The 24,860-nt window shown below is 40.2% G+C and overlaps 1 protein-coding gene and 1 pseudogene across 1 annotated transcript; both read right to left on the bottom strand.

The window, feature by feature from the left end:
- Nucleotides 1-3,352: 3,352 nt before the first annotated feature.
- On the bottom strand, nt 3,353-5,286 carry LOC146713875 (tripartite motif-containing protein 16-like; annotated as a pseudogene).
- Nucleotides 5,287-7,453: 2,167 nt separating this feature from the next.
- Nucleotides 7,454-22,970, bottom strand: LOC146713874 (uncharacterized). Its single transcript, XM_085450490.1, has 3 exons — nt 22,639-22,970; nt 20,644-20,874; nt 7,454-11,761 (listed from the first exon to the last, which is right to left on the bottom strand). Exons 1-3 carry the CDS (start codon nt 22,847-22,849, stop codon nt 10,731-10,733), a joined length of 1,473 nt encoding a protein of 490 aa, XP_085306616.1. The 5' UTR covers nt 22,850-22,970; the 3' UTR covers nt 7,454-10,730.
- Nucleotides 22,971-24,860: the final 1,890 nt, after the last annotated feature.

The following is a 24,860-nucleotide window of genomic DNA, read 5'->3' as shown; positions in this document are numbered from 1 at the left end:
CTTTTGGGGTGCATCTTCCTGCAACGCCCTTATCACTTTCAGTCATCAGGAACTAATAGACATCGGCCTCAGCATGAACCCGGACTTCATGTCAGATTGGACTGACAGCATCTCACCTGAGATTGTAAGGCTGTGGGTTATTGTTGGTAACAGCAAGCAACTCAGGCTGCTCAGGCAGAGGAAACAAAAGCGGCGCTGCAGAGCCTGCTATTGCGTTGAGCTGCAAAAACAACAACACAAACCCCTGTTTCCATCCATCTTTTTCACAAATGGCAAATCCCTCGCAAACAAAATAGAGGAGCTACAATCAGAGACTTAATTCAACCGCTTTGTCGGGGAGTTTTGTCTACTGATTGTAACTGACTCCTGGCTTTTAGGGATTCTTAAAATATTCTGATTCTGATTTTGACATCCCAGATGGCACTGAGGCAAACCGTAACAAAACCCTAACAAAGACGCTGGTAAGAAAAGGGGTTGTGAGCTCTGTCCCTATGTACTTCAGGACTGGTGCTATAAAATTAGAACTATAGACAGTCACTGATCACCAGACTTAGAGGCCATGTCCATTCAGTGCAGGCATTACTATCTACCTTGCAATTTACCATTGTTTACATGCCCTCCTACATGCTAACGCTAGCTCAGCACTCAATCACCTCCAACTTATCATCAGCAAACAGCAGAGAGAGCGCCCAGAGGGGATCCATATTGGTCCGGGTTTGCTATGCAAAAACAGCTGGAGATTTTTTGAATGGTATATTGCTTTATTCTCCAGTGGATCATAAATGAAGTTCACGGCGAGACCGTTAAGGCTGGTAGGCCTCCTGTTCTACCTGATGCCAAGCGCCCCCTCGTGGCGGTGGGATGTTTATCGAATAATGGTGGACAGTCCCAGGGAAGCGGCCAAAAAATACACTTTTTAAAGTATGTGTTTCGTTGTATTCACTTATCTAACATTCCCTCAGGTTTCTCTTTCTTTTAAAGCCTTTGACGGTTCAAAGGCTAAGAATATTACAGAGACTGTGGGGATTTTATAGACAGTAATAACGATCCTTAAACAATGATTAAAAACGATTCTTCGTTTAATCCTCGGCTCTGTTGCATTGCAACATTCGGCTCAAGCAGCCCCAGATTTCCAACAACACAACAGCAGCAGTGAATATGATGCTGTCATAGTTCAGCGTGGAGCCAGAGTCTGTCCACAAACGCAGAGAAACACAAAAAGCTGCTGTTACAGTGACGGCGACCTCAGATGGAAAGAAAACTTTTTTTTGTTGTTGTGTCCAAAAGCCGCCCTATATGACAGCAATATCCATTAAAATGAATTATTATTAAGGGTTAACCATCATAACTCTTTTTGCCCCTCCTACTAATGTAACAAAAGCTTCCAAAAAGATAGAGTGAAGGCTATTTTATTTTATGCCTTAGTTTAGGTTCTTTGTATACCATCTTTTATTTGCAATTGCTGGTAATTATTATTTCTTTTTCAAAAATGTTTTATTTAAAACATATCATTTTATTATGGCACAGAAAGACAAACCATCTCATTAAACTATTAAACACTGCAATTTTTGACATTTAATTCAATGAGCAGTGCATTTTATGAGACTGTGATTTTCTTTTTTAAAATATTTATTATTGCTCATACACAATGCACAAGTATTTCTTATCAAATGAATCAACAAAAGAATCAATAAAAAGCTTGAAGTAAAATGATTGATAGCTGCTGTCGCCGTTTGGACTCTTTCGACTTGTTTCTCTCTGATGTTTTATGGAGAAACAAGCAGACAGTTCACTTGTTGCACTCAAAGAAAGGAGTTTTATTTACAAGAGTCAAACATTTGACCAGAGCATTCTGATAAAAAAAATCAACAGTGAAGTTGGAATATCCCAGTTTAATCACGTTATGCTGCAGTTTACATTTATTTAGCTGCCATCCTGAACACAGCCCTGGATAGGAAGACAGGAGGTAAATATGAAACCTCTTATTCTCTTTCTGTGCTGTTTATGCAGTGTTGCTATAACACTGGAGTCTGTCGCTGTTGTTTTAAATACTTTCTGCTGGATTTTGTCTCTGTCCTGTTTCCCTTTAGCTGTTTTTCTCTTTAAATAAAAAGTACAAAGTTTGCATTGTGATTATAAGTTAAAATTGGGTTTAACTTATGAGTTGCTACTACTACTACTACTCATTACTATGAGTAACTAAAGCTTTCAGACAAATATAGTGCTGCTATATATTAAAATAAGTCTATGTGTCTCCTTCTTATATAAAGTATTCACATATTCACTTGAAAAGAAAAACAATTTTCTGAGATGAAGTTGAGCTGAGAAGAAGTCATGATGTGATATGAAATGGAAATAAATGTATGTTAAATTTTCACTGAAGCTTACCATTTGAGTCGAGTTAAATTTCACCACTGATTATTTTTAGTAGAATATTTTTTTAATATATTAATAACATTTTAAGGTCCACTTATATTGTCAAAGTGAAACGAGACTAGTCTCACTGACTGCATTAGCTAAATTTATACAAAATCTCAGAAGACAGAAAAACATGAGAAAAAAGGTACTTTCATATACTGTATTTGAAATGAAACCTTTATTTAACCTTTAAGAGCACACAATCAACATTAATAAACAGCAGAACTACTCAAAGATCCAATAAAACAACAGCATGCTTAACTTTAACCTTCCAGAAAATCAGCATGACAGTCTTTATATATACACATTTCATTTCTTTTTTTAATGTATGCAACATCCCAGCTTTTATTGAAAAAGTTTTATGAAAAATGTGTTCTGTGAAAGTAGTTAAGGATCTCCATCTAAACTGGTTTTTATGTGTAAACTCTACAGTACAAAATAATGATAAAACAATCAATTCTCTAATCATTGACTAACTGATGAATCACTGCAGCTCCAATATATTGTTGCATTTGACAACCCACTACAGCAACTACAGAATAAAACCACTAACCAGACTGATGACAGATTTCAAACATGCTGAATATGAAGAGTAGTATCATTTAAACTCACATGATTATCAACTATAAGAACAAATTCAGATTTATATAATAATAATAATAATGGATTGGATTTATATAGCCCTTTTCAAGGCACTTGCATTCACACACACTGGTGGAGGCAAGCTACGGTTGTAGCCACAGATGTCCTGGGGCAGACTGACAGAAGCAAGGCTGCCATATCGCGCCATCGGCCCCTCTGGCCAACACCATTAGGGTAAAGTGTCTTGCCCAAGGACACAACAACCAGGACAGAGAGCTCAGGGATCGAACCGGCGACCTTCTGGTTACAGATACGCTTCCCAACCCCCTGAGCCACGGTCGCCCTGGTAAGGTATATAAATGTAAGTACAGTTTGAATCAGTGCAATATTATTTTCACACATCAATGGACCACTGAACTTCTCAGCTTCTAAAATGTAAAGCCTCATTTAGAAACTACACAAGTACATATAATGGTCAGGGATCAACATGAACCTGTCTTCTCTATTTGACTTTAATCAACTCTGCAGTAGCTCCAGCTGAAAAATAAAGCCAAAGTCCAGCATAGAGCGGCTGAGTGAATGTGGTCTGGACTCTGTGGAGGAGAGTCATGGTTTCAGAGACGCTGTAGAAAGACAGAATACCTGCTCTGTGATCCAGGTACACTCCTACTCTGGAGGACCAAGGACCTGAGAGGACAGTTTGGACTTTCTTGTGAAAAAATGAATAACTGTTGTTTTCACAAAGTAATGCCCAAGATTTGTTATTGTATCCAAATATACGATCAGCTGAATTTCCTACTCTTCTGATATTCTTGTATGAGACTGCTACTTCTATCCCTCTCCCTCTCCACTCCACCTCCCAGTAGCAACGTCCAGTCAGACTCTCTCTACTCAGGACTTGATCATAAAAGGTGAATCTGTCTGGATGATCAGAATAAGACTGTTGTTGTTTCAACTGTGTTGCTTTTCTGTTCCCTTTAGATAATAACAGCTCTTTGTGTGCTGTGTTTGGATCCAGTGTGATTTCTTGTGAATTATAATAAGAATCCAGCTCTGGTCTTTGGCTCTGCTGGTGACAGTAAAACATCCACTTCAGTGACTGTCAGTGAGATGTTTGTCCATTCCTCTCTCAGAATGTCCTGTAGTTTATCTCTGGTCTCTGACACAGCTGCTGTCACATCCTCAAAGTAGCTCAGAGGACGAATATTGATGCTGGATGAGTGTGTAGACTCACTGAGTGCTGACAGTGAGGGGTAGTTGTGTAGAAACTGGTTGTGATCCTCTGTGTGTGAGAGCTGCTCCAGCTCGCCGTCTTTCCTCTTCAGCTCAGCGATCTCCTGCTCCAGCTTCTCCTGAAGCTCTTTGACTCGACTCACTTCAGTTTCCTGCTGGGATCTGACCTGCTGCTTCACATCAGAGCTTCTTTTCTGGAGGAGACGGATCAGCTCAGTGAACATCTTCTCACTGTCCTCCACTGCTTTATCAGCAGAGCCATTGATGGCCTCCACCTCCTGTTGAAGCAGCTTCACATCTTTCTCTCGCTCCTGGATTCTCTGCTGGATGTTTAGTCGTCTCACCTCGAGCTCCTTCTGCTTCTCAGTCCTTTCTGCTGCAGCTGGGACTGTTTCATGGCCTTTATGTTCATCCACTGTGCAGAGATAACAGATACTCTGCTGATCAGTACGACAGAAAATCTTCATCACCTCATCATGACGAGAGCAGATGTTCTCCTGGAGCTTCTTGGAGGGGGCCACCAGCTTGTGTTTCTTTAATGGAGCTGCATCATAGTGAGGTTGGAGGTGTTTCTCACAGTAAGAGGCCAGACAGACTAAACAGGACTTGATGGCTTTCAGCTTCCTCCCAGTGCAGACATCACAGGCCACATCTTCAGGTCCAGCATAGCAGTGATCAGCTGGAGCAGCTTGGAGTCCAGTCTTCTTCAGCTCCTCCACCAACTCTGCTAACATGGTGTTTTTCTCCAGGACAGGCCTCGGTGTGAAAGTCTTCCTGCACTGAGGGCAGCTGTGGATTCCCTTCCTGTCCTCTTCATCAAAGTGGGCTTTAATACAGTTCATGCAGTAGCTGTGTCCACAGGGAATAGTCACCGGATCCTTCAGTAGATCCAAACAGATGGAACAAGAGAAGGTTTCTTCATCCAGCTGAACTCCTTTCTGTGCCATTTCTCCTCTCAGTGTCAGTGACTGTGTGAGTTTCTCTTCCTTATAACTGAAACTAGTCTGAGCTCTGATCTCAACAACATGTTTCTGCAGTGAATGGAGCCTGTCAGCTCTTACACGTCACCACATGTTGGTTACACGCATCTTCAAACTGCAGATCTGAGGGGGAGGGAACGAGGAAACACGTGGACAGAGACGAGGTGCTGTGTTTAAGAGCAGGAAGAAGAGGGAGGTTATCAGGCTGTGCTTCACTCCAGGAAGAGGAGCAGTTTGAGAGCGATACTGATACTGATAGTTTAACCCTTTATTTACTGCTCACCTCAACTTGTAAGCTTTAAATAATTAATTACTGAATTAAGTAATTAACCCTTTAAGACCTACCATAGAACCAAGTCCACCAGAGCTTATATTATATTTTTACATGCTGTGGAGCCATTTTTGGGAGCATTTCAAGTTGCTATACATCAATACAACCACTATAGCCCATGTTTTAATAATATGCATGCATTAAGTGCATAGTAATTACATAAATTGCAAAAAAGATCAATAAACTACAAAAAAATTGAAAATTGTTTTTGTTTTTTTTAACATATATTTCTAGTTAGAGAAATTTAAGAGGCTTATCCCTCAAAACTGTAAATACAAAAAAGTTGCACAAAATAGTTTCCCACCACGGGAAATTTATTTTGAGTGTCTTCATAGTTTTATTTTTGAAATACACCAATTTCTATACACTGCAGGAAAAACAAAAATAAATATTATAGGGCAAATTTGCAAAAAAGCAGCATATGCATCAAAATAAACTATTTCCAGCAGTGCAATATGAGTCCTAAGCATCCCAGAAACGACACAGAAAGTCATAAAGTCAAACATAACTTTTAAAAACACCAGTATAAGCTCATGAGGCCTTGATGGTAAAAAACTACATTTCCGCGAAAATGACGTCACTTCTGGTTTCGGGCAGGTCATGGTGGGCATGCGACAGTTCACGCTGATGGACGTAGGAAGTGTTATGAACAGCTGATCGGATCGGTAAAGCGTGTTTCTCGAATATTATGTTTTTGTTGCTGCAAGCGCTTTTTATGCAGCTTTTGCAAAGCCATATGTGGAAGGAAACTGTGACCTAGGACAAGCTGATGGCATGATGTAAGTACAACTCCTCCAGTTTCACATGCAAAGAAAATTATTGCGCTAGCTTACGTGGTTGCAGTGCTACTGGGATTTAAAAATAGTTACACAAAACGGAGCGTGCCCGCTCTGACCGGCTTTAAAGGGTTAAGTAATTTTAGGGTAAAATCTTGAATTTAGAATGTAATTTAGCCTAAAAGGCATATTTTAACGTTATATTATTTGAAGTTATGTGTTGCAATTCTGAAATCCCACAGGACATTAATGCACCAGATGATTTGGGTGATTTAACAAATTTAGAAACTCGAGTTGAACCAAAGTTATTTTGAGGGGAACATTACTATTTGACATTCAAAATATGAAAATAACATAACTGTCATGGTTCCTGAGGCCTCTCAGGCTGGCCTGCCTTTTCTCTCCCTCTCTCCATTGCTTTTCTGTCTTTCTTGTTTTTCTGTCAGTATTTGTATGTGTATGCTTGGGGGTATTTTGTTTAATTTCCTTCAGGTGCTTTCTCCGCATTCCTCCAGGTTCCTCACCCATTAGATCATATTTACCTATGGCTCATTGGCTAATCAGGCTGGTTACTTAAGACAGGACTAGATAGTTGTATGTATGGTCAAACCAAGCGCAGTACATGCGTTAGTGAGTACCCTGCAGCAACACCAAAGAAAGTCTGCTCACCTTTTGTTTCCAGGTAAAGGAGGTCTGAGAGAAGTTGTTGGACTATGACCTCAGAGACAGAAATATTGAGTTAATACAACTGTGATATACTGTGGAGCTGATCCATGCAACCCTGAGGTTATGTTGTAATAGTTCGTTTTGTGTTTTGCTGATGAAGAGCTGACCCTGAGGTATCTACACAGCAGCCATAATAAGAGCTCGAGTTGGAATTCTCTAAACACTGAGGAAAGGAGCGTCAATGCTTCAACAAACTGCAAAGATGATAATACAAACATTATTGTGATATAACTACACTTATGTGTGGTGACACATAATAAAAAATAAATAAATTCTGCTCTGTTATTATTGCACAATTGTAAATGTACTTTGAGAGTGCACCTGTACATTTTCAGCAGGTTCCTAAATAGAGGGTCAAGTCTTTCTACTAGAAGATCATATTCCGGTCAATGAATCACAGAATCGTGTTACACAAGGCAATATTTTTTTTATTTCCATACAAAAAAAAGAATAAGAGGAAAGTAAAAGGGAACCATAATATAGACTAGGGCAGACCTTCCCAAAGTGTGGGGCCCACCCCCTAGGGAGGGCAGAGAGCCATTGCAGGAGGGGGCGTGGTATGAAAAGGAAAAAACACAACGACAACAATACTTGGACACTGCTATCATGGGGCGCCTACACAAACGCAAAGCAGGAGATGAAGCATAGCTGAATATGTTTCCAAACCAACTTCATTCTAAGCCAAAGACTAGAAAATATAATGAAGCATATCTTCGCTTTGGCTTCACCTGCACAAGTGCCAAAGTAGGTCTCCCCTGCATAACTGCTTTTCCCTGCGTCGGGAGCACACACTGGGCTCTTCAAATCACGGACAAACAGTATCCCACATTCTTGATTTTTAGTTCACAAACACTTGTCGTAATGACTAACTACTCCTGACATTTTGGAGATGTTAGCTCTTTATACAGTAAAGTTACAGCGGGATACAAATAACATCAGGCTGATCCTGCCACAATTTGTTCCCCCTGTCTAAATCACGGACAAACAGGATCCCACAGCTGTTTATGTTTTTAAACCCATTTTGCACAGAGAGGCATTTTTGAAAAATGTATTGATAGCAATGTTGAGGGTAAAATAATTACACTGTGATGCCTCTACCTTTGTAAATAGAGGGACAGTAACTGCGTGTGTGTATGTAAGTGTGTAAAACCTGAAGACACAGACAAAATTAGTTAATTAATCTGACTATCTGCAATTCATCTCATGTAAACAATAACGTGGCGCACAGCGTGATGTGACAAAAGGCACATACCTTTGACGTTGTGTGATGAACTCTGTATTCCTCGTCCACACATAAACGCAAAAGAGGAGTTTTAAAAATCTCAGTTTTCGGTGATTCGAAACGCCGTTTACGCGTGGATGAAACAGCTGTATTTTCAAAAGTAGGTGCGAACGTAGCGTAAAAGAGTTAGTAGTTTGTTTTCTTACTACCTGTAATTTTTTGCAGATTACTTGTATTTGCTCAATTGTTTGCTAAATGTTTGAGGTGTGAAATAAACCGCAATGGAGCAGAATATGGGTGTGTGTGGTTGGAGGATGTGTTAGTGCGTGTGCGTGTGTGTGTGCGCGCGCGGGGGGCGGCATTTTTCTTGTAAAACAAAGGGGGGCCTAGCAAAAAAAAGTTTGGGAACCACTGGACTGGGGTACAAAGTTAAAACACAAGTTTCTAGATTTATATAAAACAACATTAAAGAAACAAGGAAAAACATTTGAATTAAGACAGAAAATTAACTTCAACCATCATGAAATGTAAGATCAGGGTTTCTCTGATACAGTTGTAAGAATTAATGCTGAGAGTTCTTCCCTGGTCAATGCCCTGTTCCAGGAAGCATGTCCAATAAACTCTGAGTTTAAAAAACAAACTCTGAGATGATTAACTCTGTAAGCCTGAGTTTCCTGTTCCCGAACAGTTGATCAAAGTTCAATCAACTCTGAGTTAAGAGTGTGTGTGAGAAGAGAAAGAAAGGTATGGAGCTCAGATACCATAAATCACCATGAGTAAATTAAGAGCTGAACCTCCATTTTGATGGAGTAGTTTGAAAAATACCAACACGTGTCAGCGCTGAAAATAGTTATTTTAAAATAACAGGAGAGGAGAAATTCATTTTCTTGGTCTATTCTGTCATCATCATCATCGGATATTATAAAACTTCATGTAATGTATAGCTACAACTTTTTATACTTCCCATGGTCATTATTTACCCATGAATTAACATATATTACATTAAAATGATCTGAAGTTGAATTTGAAATCTATTCAGGGGTAACCCGATAGCAGCAAAATGACAGAAACTGAAGATAAAAATCGAGATAAACAGATCAGACACAGTTTACTGATGGACGTAGCATCAGATAGCAGCACACAGAGTCAAGTCATTTTATTAAATTACAAAAAATGTTTTTGCCACAATTTGACAATTTCATTTTTTAATGAAATCAAACATTTCAAGCCAGTATTTCATGCATTGATGGGCTGTAGCAACCTCTTTTTTTCTATTGAGATTTCCATAAAAGAAAACAGAGGCAAACGTTATACGCTCGTTTTTAGTGTCATTTTTGTGGTGACCAGGTAGCAGGTATACCAACATCTTAACATCCTCATTTTGTTGTGTCATTTACAAACGCCGTCACGGGAATTTAGGCCACATTGCTATAACGACCCCACCCAGAGTAGGTGGTACTCCAGCGTAATGGAAAAAACACTGAAACCAAGTCGAGTCGAGCAGAGTGGGTACTAGTGAAAAAGGGCTATATGATACCCCAGTGAGATGGATTTGGGTTAGTGTGAATGAAAAATGTGTTTCATTTAAAGTCACAGACTTTAAATCTACCTTACCTTTAAATTTACCTTACCTTTAAAATTACCTTAATTTACCTTTCAAAACATTGTTTGAGATTATTATATGACTGAGTCCTGTGAGTCTGTGAAATTTCAGAATGAAATGTTCAAAACACAGACAGTCTACTGTGTGCATTTCAAACCTGACTTTAAAGTATAGCTAATCCTGTGCTCTATGGGTCTAAAACTTTAAAGAGGACAATGACGTACTACAAAAATACAATAATGTACTCAAAGTTGGCTCTGCTAAGTCAGAGTTGGAAATACAGAAACTAAATTAGTATATGCTACTATATGCTCTTATTCTCAGCTCTTAATAAATCTGCAATAATCGCTGTCCCAATCATGACATTTTTCACTGCACGATTATAAAATCAATCCCAAAAAAACAAAGTTACAAAGCAACATCTAACTGAGAATTTGTAAGAACAAACTTCCAGCAGATTAATGTGCGTTGTTAACAACATTATGAAAGAGGAAATTAACTGGAGTGTCAGTTGGCAGGTTCAGGTGCAGCAAATGGGAGTGACTATGAGTTTCTTACACAAATTCATAGTTTGTTTAAGAAAATCTGCTGAAATCTGTTAGGTTCAAAGAGTTTCTTAACCTGGTGAGTGACACCGAGTTAAAGTTAACTCTCTTTCTCTCCCTCATGTCAGGATTAGCAAACTTGCAGTTGTTAGTTAAACCTGCTTCCTGGAATAGAACCCACATAATACTGACCTGAATATGATTCATCTTTTCACTCAGGTGTTGCAGTGGTTTGACTTCTGCTCAGTGTGAGCTCGACAACCAACACTCTATTATGACTAACAGCTGTCCCACATGTTCTAAGCTTTAAACTTTTAATCAGTATGAATTCTCATGTGCTTCTTTAAGTGTGTCGTCTGGCTAAAGGTTTTCCCACACCTGCTACAGCAATGTGGTTTCTCACCTGTGTGAATTCTTGCATGAGACTTCATTCCTGATTTCTGATTGAATTTTTTCCCACAAGTGCTACAAGAATACGGCTTCTCGCCTGTGTGAGTTCTTACATGAGTTTCCAATGCTGATTTCTGACTGAAACTTTTTCCACAGATCCCACAAGAAAATGGTTTCTCACCTGTGTGAAATCTCATGTGTTTTATGAGTCCTGATGAGTCAGCAAATCTTTTCCCACAAGTTTTACAAAAATACGGCTTCTCACCTGTGTGAATTCTTACATGACGTTGCAGCTCTGAATTCTGATTAAATCTTTTCCCACAGGTGATACAAGGATACGGCTTTTCACCTGTATGAATTCTCACATGACGCTCCAAATGAGACTTCTGAACAAATCTTTTCCCGCAAGTGATACAAAGATATGGCTTCTCGCCTGTGTAACGTCTTATATGATTATCCAATGCTGATTTGTGGCTGAATCTTTTCCCACAGGTGCTACAAGAATATGGTTTCTCACCAGTGTGAACTCTAAGATGTGCACTCAGGTGGGATTGGAAGTAAAATGCTTTTCCACATGTGTCACATTTTAGAGACTTTTCCCTTGTGTCAGCAAGTCTGAAACGTCTCCTCCTCTTTAGTGCTATATTTCTAGCTGATCCTGAGACTACATGCTTGCTTTCTACTTCAGGACAGCTGTGAGAAAGGAGCTGCTCACTGTTTGATTCCAGTTCACTGTGGTAACTTTCCTGATAAACAAGGGTGTCCATGAAGGCATCAGCCTCCTGCTTCAGTCCAAGCTGCTGTCCTTCCTGACTGCCGCAGAGTTCCTCCTGTTCATTTTTAATCTGTGGAGGCTCTGGGTCGTCTTGGTCCAGACTAGAGTTCCTCTCCTGGTTACAGACCTGCTGACCTCTGACAACCTTCTCCTCATCACAGACATGCTGCTGTTGGAGGTCTGAATGGACAAATGAAGAAAAAAATAGTAGAAAAACAAAAATTTGAGAAGATATAGTATAAGCTGAACCATTAGGAGAACTCTACATACTGAACATGTGGCTAATATTGAGCAGTGAAACTTAAAGTGAATGCACTGATTCAAATTGTTTTTTAGTTTTACACCCTTCAAAGATCAGCTTCGTGGATGTCTGTGATGCTGTATATGAAATATAAAGATGCTTGTGTGTTTTCTGTTAAATGAACGCGGATGTGTGGGTACAATTGTATCCTGCTAAGTAGAGGTGAGAATGACCACAGGCTTTATAATGCTATTTTTATTTACTTTTTGCAATATGAATATTGGATATTGCAATAACATGTATTACAGTTTAACACAGTTTTTCAACTGCGATGTATGTTCTCAAACCTTTTCAGTATCCGTTTTATTCCAAATAAACTCCTCTCACTACAGCTATTATTATTATTATTATTATTATTATTATTATTATTATTATTATTATTTTCTTTCAGCAAAATGAGATTGCCAAGATTACCAACACTGTTACTAAAAGCTGTTATAAATGCTGCCAGACAAAGTCTGTCTTCTATCAGTCTGTGATTGAATGGCGTCAAGTTGACAATTAACTGTGATATATCATTGAAAATCACATGCCTAATCACTGTCTATGCAGACAGCAATTCTTCTTATCCAGGGGAACACTAAGGCATCCTCAAGCCAGCTGTGAGATGTCATCTCTCCAGTGCGTCCTGGGTCTGCCCCAAGACCTCATTCTGGTGGGTCATGCCCAGCTCCTTTTGATGTGGAGGAGTAGCAGCGACTCTATACTAAGCCCCTCCTGGATGGCAAAACTCCTCACCCTATCTCTAGGAGAGAGGTCAGTGACCCTATGGAGAAAACTTATTTCTGCTTGCTTTTATTCGCAATCTCATCTTTTTTGTCAGTACCCAGAGCTCGTGACCATAGGTGAGGGAGGGACATAGAATGACTGTTTTACTGTACGTTCTGCATTTCTTTAGTCTCCCAATCTGTCAATCTCTCGCTTCCCTCATGAACAAGACCATGATATATGTATGAACTCTTCCACTTGGGCCAATAACTTGTGCTCACTCAGGCTGAGGACCATGGCCCCCAGATTTGGAGGTACTAATTTTCATTCTCACAATTTCACATTTGGTTGCGACCCACTCCAGTGACAGCTGGAGGCCACCATCTGATTAAGCCAACAGAACCCCATTATCTGCAAAAAGTGAGATTCTGAAGCGACCAAAGTGGAGGCCTTAAGCCAGCTGGCTATGCTTTTAAATTGTATCCATAATAATTCTGAACAGACTCGGTGACAAAGGGCAGCCCTGGTTTAGTCCAACATCTACCAGAAACGAGTCTGACTCATTACCAGGGGTGCAGATAACTGGTACGCATGTGTGACAAAAATTAAGAAAGCGTAGTGACACTTGTGTTACCAAGTGCCTTTGGCGTACTTGACCATGTCATTTAACCTTACACATTTTGCTTGTCACCACCTAAATGTCCAAAAAACAACAGACAATAAGTAGCTTCTTTGGTGTTTCGCCACCAGCTAAGAAATGCTAACCAGAGCCAGTGCTGAAGAAAATACTTTTTCAGAAAAGTTGCCACTGTGCACTAAAATGTGGTGAAAGATTTGCCTCTCTCATCTACATCTAAGAGACAAATCAGGTGCATTTTTAAAGGCCCAAAGAATTGTAACCATCCTTTATTTGACAAATGTGAAAAGGGCAAGGAGCACATGAATGTGGTGCGAGTCATTGCTAATAAACAAGCCATCCGAGAAGATATGTGCAGTTGCCCCCTTAACAGATGGCAAGACAAGCGAAATGACGAACAGAGGTAAGCCCTGTTTAATATTTTTCTCCTCGCTTCCACAAAGTTTAACACACACATCCTATGTCTTCATATCCTTCTTTATTGAAGCAGCTAGGTGTAAACGTCAGACGTGCATGTCATTCACTTGAAGGGGGCACACAGATCATGCAGAGCATTGCTCACACCATCAGCGGGGAGTTATGAGCCAAATTGGAGTCTGCTGAATTTGGATCTGAGGACATCACAAAAAACGAGAAGGAAATTGTTTACATTGTGTCCGTGTCCAACAACGGAGACTTTCTTGGACTGACTGCACTGGGTGCTGACCGAAAGACACAGGCCATAACAGATGATTTGTGAGACTTTTCCAGGACACAGGCTTGGATGACTGGACAACAAAGTTGGTCGTTGTGTGCACAGGCTGTCAACATGGGTATGTACAACAGCGTCGTGCTAAAACTCTGGCAACTTGCTGCAGTTGCACATACTGGAAAATTGCATAAAATCAGCTGAATACAACGTTCCTTACTGAGAGACATTTAATCGCTCTGTGGTCAAACTGCTGCAGTTTTTATGCAAAAAGGTGGAGCAAAATACAAAACTGCACTGAAGAAGCTGCGTGACAAAAATGGGATCCCCTTTGTGAAACTGGGTGAGTTTCATAATATCAGGTGGCCTGCATGGACGCATGAAACTGTTAAAAATATTATCAATTGTTAGCCATTAAAATGCAACTGGCTACGAGTGACAACAGTGATTTGTAGCATACATGCTTAACATTGGCAGCATTTTAAAGACCACAACCATTAGGTTTCAGAGGGAAAAGCGGATCATTGGAGAATGTAAGGATGAACTCATCGTGGCCATTGGACAGTTTATCCTTCTGCTTGATAGTGATAGGCCACTATAGGGCACACACTGTTTCTAATGCTCATGCTGACAGACACAAGCAAAGTTACCCGGGGGTAAATCAGATACGACTTCCTCAAGTCATGCAATCATTTCTTAGTATTTGATCCTTCAACATGGCCTTAAGAAAGCAAGTACTCCACAGTTTCAGAAACACAACAGTTTGCAGGATTCTCAAGAAATACGAGGTCACCTTGCAGCTTGACAAAGACACTACTGTAACAGAATGGATGTGATTAAGGCAGGCAGGGAAACGCATGGGAGCCTCTTCTGTGTATGACTTGGTCCATCTCTTGGTCCTTACCTGAGTAGATCACTTGAAAAGTTATCTGCACCCCTGTTTATTACCAGCTAACAGGTGTGCAGGTCCCGTACAGCTTCTAACACGGGCCATTCATCCATATTCCTGAAGCAACCCCCTCAGGACTTTGAGCCGAGTCCCCTCAAGTGGTGCTTATTGACGACGACTCATTCAGACTGACTGCAACATGTTGGCAATCTGTCTGGAGAGTGTCTCTAAGCAAGAACACAGCTTTTACTTGCAAGGGTCCTACAACCTGTGTGAGAGTGACTGCAGTTAGCGCATGTTCAAGGTTTTCTGCATGTTCCAAAAACATCACATCTCTTTGTTTTTTCATTGATTTTTAGGAACGATGTACATCTCAACTTTGTTTCTGAAGATGCCTGAAAACAAGGAGTAAAGGCAACGTTACCCCAGTTGGGGCAGGGATAGCTACTCAGCTACCCCTTAGCTACCCTTGAGTAAGGTACCGTCTCTACAAATCCTTGATTCGCTGAGTGAACGGGTTAAATGCCGAGGACTAAGCAATTTCCTACAGGATTAATACAGTATACATTAGGGGTGGGGGAAAAAATCGATACTGTGTAGTATCGTGATATTTTGTTTGCTAATAATGTATCGATACAGGGACAGCAGAAATCGATATGTTGTTACAAAAAAGGTTTTTGTGCTCTGACTTCAGAGCATGTTGATCCTTTTTCTGAGCAAGAATCCTGACATTCCTTACTGTCCAAATGTGTTTAACTTTTTTTTTGGCAGCAATAAACATGACAGTTTACTTATTTTAATTTAAGACATGTTTTATTTTAATTAAGTTTAAAACTTTTTTATTTAATGTAAAATTATATTTTGTTTTAATTTACTTTCAAATTCTTCAGTTGCTGAATGGGCTGCATAGTTTTCATAAATTGCATAGTTCAGAATAGCTATAATTGTACCAGATGGTTGCATTCAGTTAAGTTGGACTAGACTGTAATACAAACCGTTCAGTTTGTCAACAATAAAACTGACTGAAATGAGAGAAAGACTGAGTGTGAGACTTTGATATTAGATAAAATGAATATTGATAAAGTTTACCTTTATGTACAGAATCTGAATATCGCAAAATATTTTTAAAAATTGCAATAATATCGTACCGTGCGTTAAGTATTGTGATAATATCGTATCGTGGGATGTGTGGTGATTCCCACCTCTAGTATACATAGATTTAGAAAAGTAACAACCCTCTCTTGCCAAACAATGTTAGCTCATTATGTTTTTTGCCTTAAAAAAACAAAGTGGATGAAATAAAAATTGATTTCAACTAAATAGAGACAAAACTGAGATTCTCCTGTTTGGAAACAAAGATCCATGATTACAACTTAATTCACATCTTGAATCTATAGGGCACTGAAGACCTCAACCTGGTTGGAAAATTTTGGTGAAATCATAGATGAGGAATTTAGTTTCACTGACTGTATCACAAGGCTGTATCATGGATATAATTTCTGTCTTTTTTCTGTTGTTTTTGGTTTTAATTTAATCTTGTAAACCAACTTGAATAACTTATTTGTATTTGAGAGGTAATATACAAATACATTTCCCATAACAGAAAGAGATACATTCATGCCGCTTATTAAAGTTGGACCTTGAGGAAGAAAGGATGCCCAGGTATAAAATCTTCATGCAGAAGAGATAAGTGGTCCTTCCCAGTTCAAAAGACTGGATCTAAGGCTACGTTCACACTGCAGGTCTTAATGCTCAATTCCGATTTTTTGATCAAATCCGATTTTTTTGTCTGCTTGTTCACGCTAAAAAAAAAAAAAGTGACATCAAACACGCTCTAGTGTGAACCCTCAAAGCGGCCAGCATGCGCAAAAGAAGACGTCACACACAACACGCTCTGTTTAGACCCAGAGCAAAAGTATTGTTTGGCTGTTTCGGACTTTACATTTCCCAATTTTGCTTTAAATTATAAAGTTATTGTGTTATTTACATATCGCCTAATAATGATCCTTATTGCTGTTTTAGAGGAGCGGTGCTTCAAAGGAAAGTTGCAGATTTCTGTCAGAATCTGCAGATTATACAGTACAAATAAAATGTTCACGTTTCTCCAACATTGTCTTCCCAACAGTTTCTCTGGATGGGCAGGAAGCGTTCACAATGTCTTCTCCGGTGCTGATAATTGGTATCTGTCTCGTGTCAGTGACGTACAAGACGGATTTCATGCGACATGACCGTTCAAACAGCAGTCGCTTTCTAAAACATCAGATACGTATCGGATTCACAGCCACATATGAAAGTGACCCAGATCTAGGGTTGCAAAATTCCCGGAATTTTCAAAGATGGAATCTTTCCATGGGAATTAACGGGAATCTATGGGAATAAATGGGAATTAACGGGAATTTATGGGAATAAAGTGGGAATTTTCAAAATTGAAGGTTGGCTCTTCTTAGGGAACTTAAATATAGTTGAGGAAAGTATATTTTAGCATAATATTGACAAAAACAAACAAATGCAATTCAAATACACTTGAATATCCATGCCATTCCTTAATCACATGTACAGAGCACAAGCTTGCTGCATGGCTATTGAGACCACCTACTGGCACTGTGCATGCCTCCATCACATGTACACATGGACCACACTTTTGAGCCTGAAGGACAAAGAGTATTAAAGGCACACATTTGAGCCTGTGGACTTAACAAGTGAGGTAAGTTTTGATGATATTATGGGAAAATATATTCATTAAATGTTTAAATTGTGAATATCACATAAAATGTATTAATCTGGTAGATAGCAATCTGATAAGATGCTAAATAAAATGCTAGCATCTGATAAGATGCTAAATAAAATGCTAGCATCTAATAAGATGCTAAATAAAATGCTAGCATCTGTTAGATGCTAAATAAAATGCTAGCATCTGTTAGATGCTAAATAAAATGCCAGCATCTGTTAGATGCTAAATAAAATGCTAGCATCTGTTAGATGCTAAATAAGCCATAGCTAGTATAACATAAAGAAGATGCTAGCTTCCTCATTTGGTTGTTTTGTTTTGAAGATCATTCCAGTTGTTTAGCTAGCCTTACTATTTATATCTGTTTATTATCATATTGCAATTGTATTATTACGATCTCTTGCATTGCATTAGCATTTTTACAAGCTCTTGTTTTATTTTACAGAAAAATGCCACGTGCGCTATCTGATGTGTGGAGACATTTTACACCAGCTAATGTACAAGGGAAATCTGTATATATGTGTAAGTATTGTGATAAGACGTACGTGAAGAATGCCACAAAAATGCAGCAGCACATTGCAAAGTGCAAAAAAATTCCTCAAGGCCCAACACATGCAGCAGCCAGGAGTTCCACTCAAGGGGAAAATGAATCTGTTTCAGCTGTATCAGAGTCAGATACCCACTCATCAGCTCCTGGTCCCTCTGGCATCAGAGGATTCTTTGATTTTATGGATGACACTAGCCAGAAAAACGCAGATGAGTGTTTCGCTCGTGCAATCTATGCAGCTGGCTCACCCCTGATGCTGACATCCAATGTGTACTGGAAGAGATTTTTGAATGTTCTCCGACCAGCATACATTCCCCCAACCAGACATGCATTGTCTACTCATCTACTGGATGAAGAGTTCAGTCGAGTTCAAGCAAAGGTGAAACAGACCATTGACCAAGCTGACTGTATTTCAGTCATCTCTGATGGATGGTCCAATATCAGGGGACAAGGAATTATTAACTACATAATCACCACTCCTCAGCCTGTGTTCTACTAGAGTGTAGACACAAAGGAAAACAGACACACAGGCCAATACATTGCAGATGAGCTAAAAGTGATCATCAATGACCTTGGACCAGATAAGGTTTTTGCACTGGTCACTGACAATGCAGCCAACATGAAGGTTGCCTGGGCACATGTGGAGGAGACCTACCCTCATATAACTACTATTGGCTGTGCAGCCCATACACTAAACCTTCTCCTAAAAGACATAATGGCACTAAAAACAATGGACACTCTGAATAAGAGAGTGAAGCAAGTTCTGAAATATGTTAAAGGCAAACAAGTAACTTCCGCTACATTTCTGTCAAAGCAAAAGTTAAAGAACAAGAGTACTACACTGAAGCTTCCCAGCATAACGCGATGGGGTGGTGTTGTTATCATGTTTGACAGCCTTCTGAAGGGAAAGGAGTCTCTGCAAGAGATGGCCATATCCCAGTCTGTAGGCATCGACAGTGACATCAAGAAGGTCATCTTGGATGATGTGTTCTGGGTATCTAGAGTATCTAGCAGTCAGAAAATCCTCAAACCTATTGCAGCAGCAATAGCGAAGATAGAGGGGGATGGTGCCATCTTGTCAGATGTCCAGTGCCTTTTTGCAGAACTCAAAGAAGAAATCCAGACAATTCTGCCCACTCCCCTACTACTGAAAGCAGAGGAAACGGCTGTGATCAAGTCATTGGAACAGCGGAGGGAGTTCTGCATGAAGCCAGTGCATGCAGCAGCATACATGCTGGACCCCAACTATGACAAGGGCATACTTTCTGGGGAAGAGATCAACGGTGCCTATGCGGTCATTACAGCCATGTCTGACCACCTGGGTCTCGATAAAGGCAAAGTTCTAGGCAGTTTGGCAAAGTATCGAACAAAGCAAGGCCTTTGGAAAGGGGATGGAATATGGCAGTCATGCCAGCACGTATCTGCAGCCACCTGGTGGAAGGGACTATGTGAATCTGAGGCCCTTGCACCTGTAGCCTCCATTCTCCTCCAAATCCCACCATCATCAGCTGCCTCCGAGCACAACTGGTCACTGTTTGGGAACACCCACACAAAGGTTCGCAACAGGCTCACAAATGTGAGAGTGGAAAAGCTGGTTGGCATTCGGGCAAACCTACGGCTCTTTGAGCCTGACACAGAGCCATCCTCAACAAGGCTGGAAAGTGACACTGAAGAGGAAGACTCAGAGTTGGATGCTGAGGAAGTGGACATGTTGTTGGATGATGATGAGGTCCAGGAAGAGTCTATTGACTGAGCAAAAATGAGCAAAGAGAATTGCTTGAAGGAAGATTTGCATGTTTAATGGGACGTTTTGGAGGATAAGTGGCATTTTTCATTTAACCTTTTGAATGGGACTTTGTGGAGATGTTTGGACAGGGGGCATTTTTGAATGAGCGGGGTTAGGGGATGGTAATATTGAACTCAACATTTCTGTTTTTATTCATCCATGAAACAAGTTATTGAAACGTGTTCTATTCTACTGTACTTACAAATAAATCTGTTTAAATATCTGTTGAAAACATTTTGCATGGAGGTTTTCTTATGATTTCTGTTTATATTTATGCTTGGAAATAATATATTCCCAGTTAGTTCTCCTAAATTCCCATTAATTTCCATAATTCCCATTATTTCCATGGACAGTTTCCAATATGGAATATTTCCAAAATTCCCAAGCTTAACTTACCATGGAAATTTACCGGAAACTTTTCAGAAATTTACCGGAAATTTTCCGCCCCTTTGCAACCCTACCCAGATCGGATTTGAAAATATGATTGGATATGGGTCGCAGAGGGTCAGAAAAGTCGGATTTGATGTGCTTTCGCCTGCAGTGTGAACGTAGCCATAGAGTTCACAGTTGGTAATTCCAGCAGAGACACCAGGGGCATCTGTTTAAAATGTGCTAAACAAATAAATTTCCCTTAACAGAAAGAGATGCATTCATGCTGCTTATTACAGTTGGACCTTCAATTCTTCCTGTGCCTCTAAAAATAAATGTAACTTTAAACTCCAATTAGGATCCTACATGACTCATATTCATTGTTATTACGACAATCAGTTTTACATACCTATTCTGTGTAACTTTATCTCAGGTTTGCAGATGGTCCCCAGCAGTCTAATCTGCTCTTCCCTGGACCAGACGATAATGCCTTCATCTTGCTTCAGTCCAAGCTGCTCTCCCTCCTGACTGCTGCAGAGCTCCTCCTGTTCCTCTTTAATCTGTGGAGGCTCTGGGTCCTCCTGGTCCAGACTGGAGTTCCTCCCCTCCTCTTCATTGCAGTCACGTTGTCGTGGGAAGTCTTAAGCAACAAAGAAGTACAGAGTCAAGGTCACAACTGTGATGAGTTTTCACAAATATTTTACAAATGTGTGTCAAAGCCTGAATAAATAGTGATAATTTAAACACACATTTTTACAGAGACAGTGAGCCAGGGCTCTAGACTAACTTTTTGCCATCGGCGCAGCAGTGCATCTTTAAAAACTTAGGCGCACTGGCACAAAAGTTAGGCGCACTCAAATATTTCAACCACTTAACACCGCAGTTTTACATGTGCACTTTTTGGGGGGGGAAGTTGCAGTCCATACAGACAATATTCATTTCTAAATGATTAACTAACAATCTTGTACTTAAAGTGCTTTGTCAATATTGTAGAAAATGTTAAACTTAATCATCATCTTGGCCTCCTCTGACGACCTGGTTGTTGCTGTCTGCTGCTGAACGGCAGTGGGGAGAGTGGACACTTGGGCAGTGCATTTTTTGCAGCATATAATGTGTTTTCTGGATACACTGTGTTTTTTCAGCATTCAAAGATAGATGGCACCATGTCAGAGCTGGCTATGAACTTCAGATGGATCAGGCCTTAACTTAACAAAAAAGTTATCAATAGTTCTTTTCATCTTTTCTTATTACCCACAGCTACATCCCCTTCTTTCGGGCCTCACTAGGGCTGCGTATTATCACTGATTTTTATGATCCATTTGATTCAGGTTCTCAAAGTCCTGATTTGATTCAATTTAGCCTCAGACAGTCAGAAATATTATAATTCTGATCATTTATCAGTACTGATACATGTGAGACTTCATCAGAATTGTGAACATCACAGCAGATGCTTTTGTGTCAAAGTAACTGAGAATAAAACACAGAAAAACATGAAGGAGATTTTTCTGGCCTGGCTTTTTATAGCAGATAACCTTAAAAATATTCTGTAATTTTGCATAATTTTAAGAAGTTTAAATTTCTTCAGTATTGAACAGCAAAAATTAGGCTTTAAGTGATCGCACCACTGAAAAATTTGGTCGCATTTGCGACCACATTGCTCGCACTCTAGAGCCCTGTGAGCTCAGATCACACCATCACTGGTGTCACAGTTATGTGTCAATCAGATTAAATAAAATGTGTAAATATTGAAAAAATATATAGTCTTGTGGTTTCTAGTCAATATGATATCAAGCTTGATTCAACAAGAAGAGGTTTTAATTCACAACGGTGACCATGAACATGCACCAGTCCAACATAGTCCATCACTGGACACTGAACCACAGCACTGATAAATACCCAGTTTAACATCTTCTAGTAAAGCCACTGTATCTTCAATCGGACCCTGAGCACTTGTTTTCACTTAGGAGACACATTTAGACATCATACTTTGCTTCAGTGATTGTTTTCTTGCTTTTGCTGCAGATGTAAAGACATTATTTATAGAAGTATTTGTAACATGGACAGATTTTGTTCTGATACTTTGGAGAGTCTGTCACTGTGTGTGTTCACTTTGAGGCTGTCATAAAAAAATAAATGGAATAAACAGTTGGTGTGGACGCTCATCTTCATCAATGTTAGTCAGCAGACAGTTTTCACACTGTCTCATTAAGAGTGTGTGTGCTCTTCCTCAACTATCACCGTTTGCTCCTCTGAATTCATCACCAAAGTAACAGCTTCCTGCTCTCAGCTAACATCAGCTTAGAGAAATCCTGGAGAAGCTGATAAACTTTCAGATTTATCACCAATCAACTAAATACCGAAGAATCTGAGCTTGAACAGCACAGAGTTAAAAACATGTCCATACCTATGATGTGTGAGTTTCTGTCGGGTTTCCGGCTGATATCCAGCAGTCTGTGCTGACGGTTGATCTCCTCCTCATACTGGACGATGGTTTTTTGAACCTCTGAGAAGATTTCTTCACAAACAGCAGTTAGTCTCTCCCTGATGAACTCTCTCAGATACTGAGCTGAACTCATCGCTGCTTCCGCTGAGGCTGAGCGGATCGATACAAGCATCGACACCGGTATCAGATGGATATTAACGTCATAAGATCAGTACTTTAGTTTGTGTTTTTCCTCTAAGTTCAATCAGCTTTATCAAACAGCGGCCATGTTGCGGACGTACTTCTCGCTCCACCCAGGTCCGCCGTGAGTTTGCGCTCGTGCGTCACGTGACTCAGGGAGCCACGCCGATTTGTTGAATGGTAATGCCGCGTTCCAGATGCCTCGGATCTCGGGAGTTACGTCACTCCTGAGTGAGAGCATTCAGATAAAACAGAATCAGTTTAGCAAGGTAGAGCCATTCCAGTGTCGATAGCAGTAAGACCTGATACTTATTTGTTGTGCTTAAAAACACATTCAGTGATAGAGCCTGTTCACTTCTCTGCGTATGACTAATTGAACGAGTTGCAGAGCAGATTGAAAGTTTACAGTTCTAATTTTGTTCACATTCAGTCCCGCCTTCTTGGATTGTTAAATCGTTTATGTTGGTCTACTCTGACTTTCCAAGTGTGAAATCCGATGTAAGGGGCCCTCCACAACACATTTCCGACAGAGAACTCGGGATTTCCGACTTTAAACCTATGCACCATGTCCATTATTATTATTTATTTATCAACAACGGCGGCTCGTGAGTTGTGTCTGCATCCTTCAAATGTCTATTTCGGAAGTGAATTATTAAGTAAGGGATTCCATGTCACTCAGTTATCTAGTTAATATAAATGTAGCGAAGGGTAAAGCGAGGCTTTGTGAAACACTGTTTCCATTCAACATAGCACGATAAAATGTGATGATGTATGTATGTATGTATGTATGTATGTATGTATGTATGTATATATATATATACACATATATATACACACACACACACACACACACACACACACATACACACAGTGGGGCAAAAAAGTATTTAGTCAGCCACCGATTGTGCAAGTTCCCCCACTTAAAATGATGACAGAGGTCAGTAATTTGCACCAGAGGTACACTTCAACTGTGAGAGACAGAATGTGAAAAAAAAAATCCATGAATTCACATGGTAGGATTTGTAAAGAATTTATTCGTAAATCAGGGTGGGAAATAAGTATTTGGTCAATAACAAAAATACAACTCAATACTTTGTAACATAACCTTTGTTGGCAATAACAGAGGTCAAACGTTTACTATAGGTCTTTACCAGGTTTGCACACACAGTAGCTGGTATTTTGGCCCATTCCTCCATGCAGACCTTCTCGAGAGCAGTGATGTTTTGGGGCTGTCGCCGAGCAACACGGACTTTCAACTCCCGCCACAGATTTTCTATGGGGTTGAGGTCTGGAGACTGGCTAGGCCACTCCAGGACTTTCAAATGCTTCTTACGGAGCCACTCCTTTGTTGCCCGGGCGGTGTGTTTTGGATCATTGTCATGTTGGAAGACCCAGCCTCGTTTCATCTTCAAAGTTCTCACTGATGGAAGGAGGTTTTGGCTCAAAATCTCACGATACATGGCCCCATTCATTCTGTCCTTAACAGATCAGTCGTCCTGTCCCCTTGGCAGAAAAACAGCCCCATAGCATGATGTTTCCACCCCCATGCTTCACAGTAGGTATGGTGTTCTTGGGATGCAACTCAGTATTCTTCTTCCTCCAAACACGACGAGTTGAGTTTATACCAAAAAGTTCTACTTTGGTTTCATCTGACCACATGACATTCTCCCAATCCTCTGCTGTATCATCCATGTGCTCTCTGGCAAACTTCAGACGGGCCTGGACATGCACTGGCTTCAGCAGCGGAACACGTCTGGCACTGCGGGTTTTGATTCCCTGCCGTTGTAGTGTGTTACTGATGGTGACCTTTGTTACTTTGGTCCCAGCTCTCTGCAGGTCATTCACCAGGTCCCCCCGTGTGGTTCTGGGATCTTTGCTCACCGTTCTCATGATCATTTTGACCCCACAGGATGAGATCTTGCGTGGAGCCCCAGATCGAGGGAGATTATCAGTGGTCTTGTATGTCTTCCATTTTCTGATGATTGCTCCCACAGTTGATTTTT

This window comes from Copadichromis virginalis, linkage group LG3 (genome assembly GCF_057382275.1).
Source record: "Copadichromis virginalis isolate Kocher_CV1m ecotype Utaka linkage group LG3, C_Virginalis_male_GT1.1, whole genome shotgun sequence".
Taxonomy (NCBI): Eukaryota; Metazoa; Chordata; class Actinopteri; order Cichliformes; family Cichlidae; genus Copadichromis; species Copadichromis virginalis.
This window is presented reverse-complemented; position numbering and strand designations above follow the sequence as displayed.

Excerpts from the sequence above, each read along its gene's own strand:
- LOC146713874 (XM_085450490.1), bottom strand. The coding sequence starts at position 22,849 with ATGCTTGTATCGATCCGCTCAGCCTCAGCGGAAGCAGCGATGAGTTCA. Across the intron at positions 20,875-22,638 it reads CAGAAACTCACACATCATAG|ACTTCCCACGACAACGTGAC; the intron begins GTATGGACATGT and ends TTGTTGCTTAAG. Across the intron at positions 11,762-20,643 it reads GATAAAGTTACACAGAATAG|ACCTCCAACAGCAGCATGTC; the intron begins GTATGTAAAACT and ends TTGTCCATTCAG.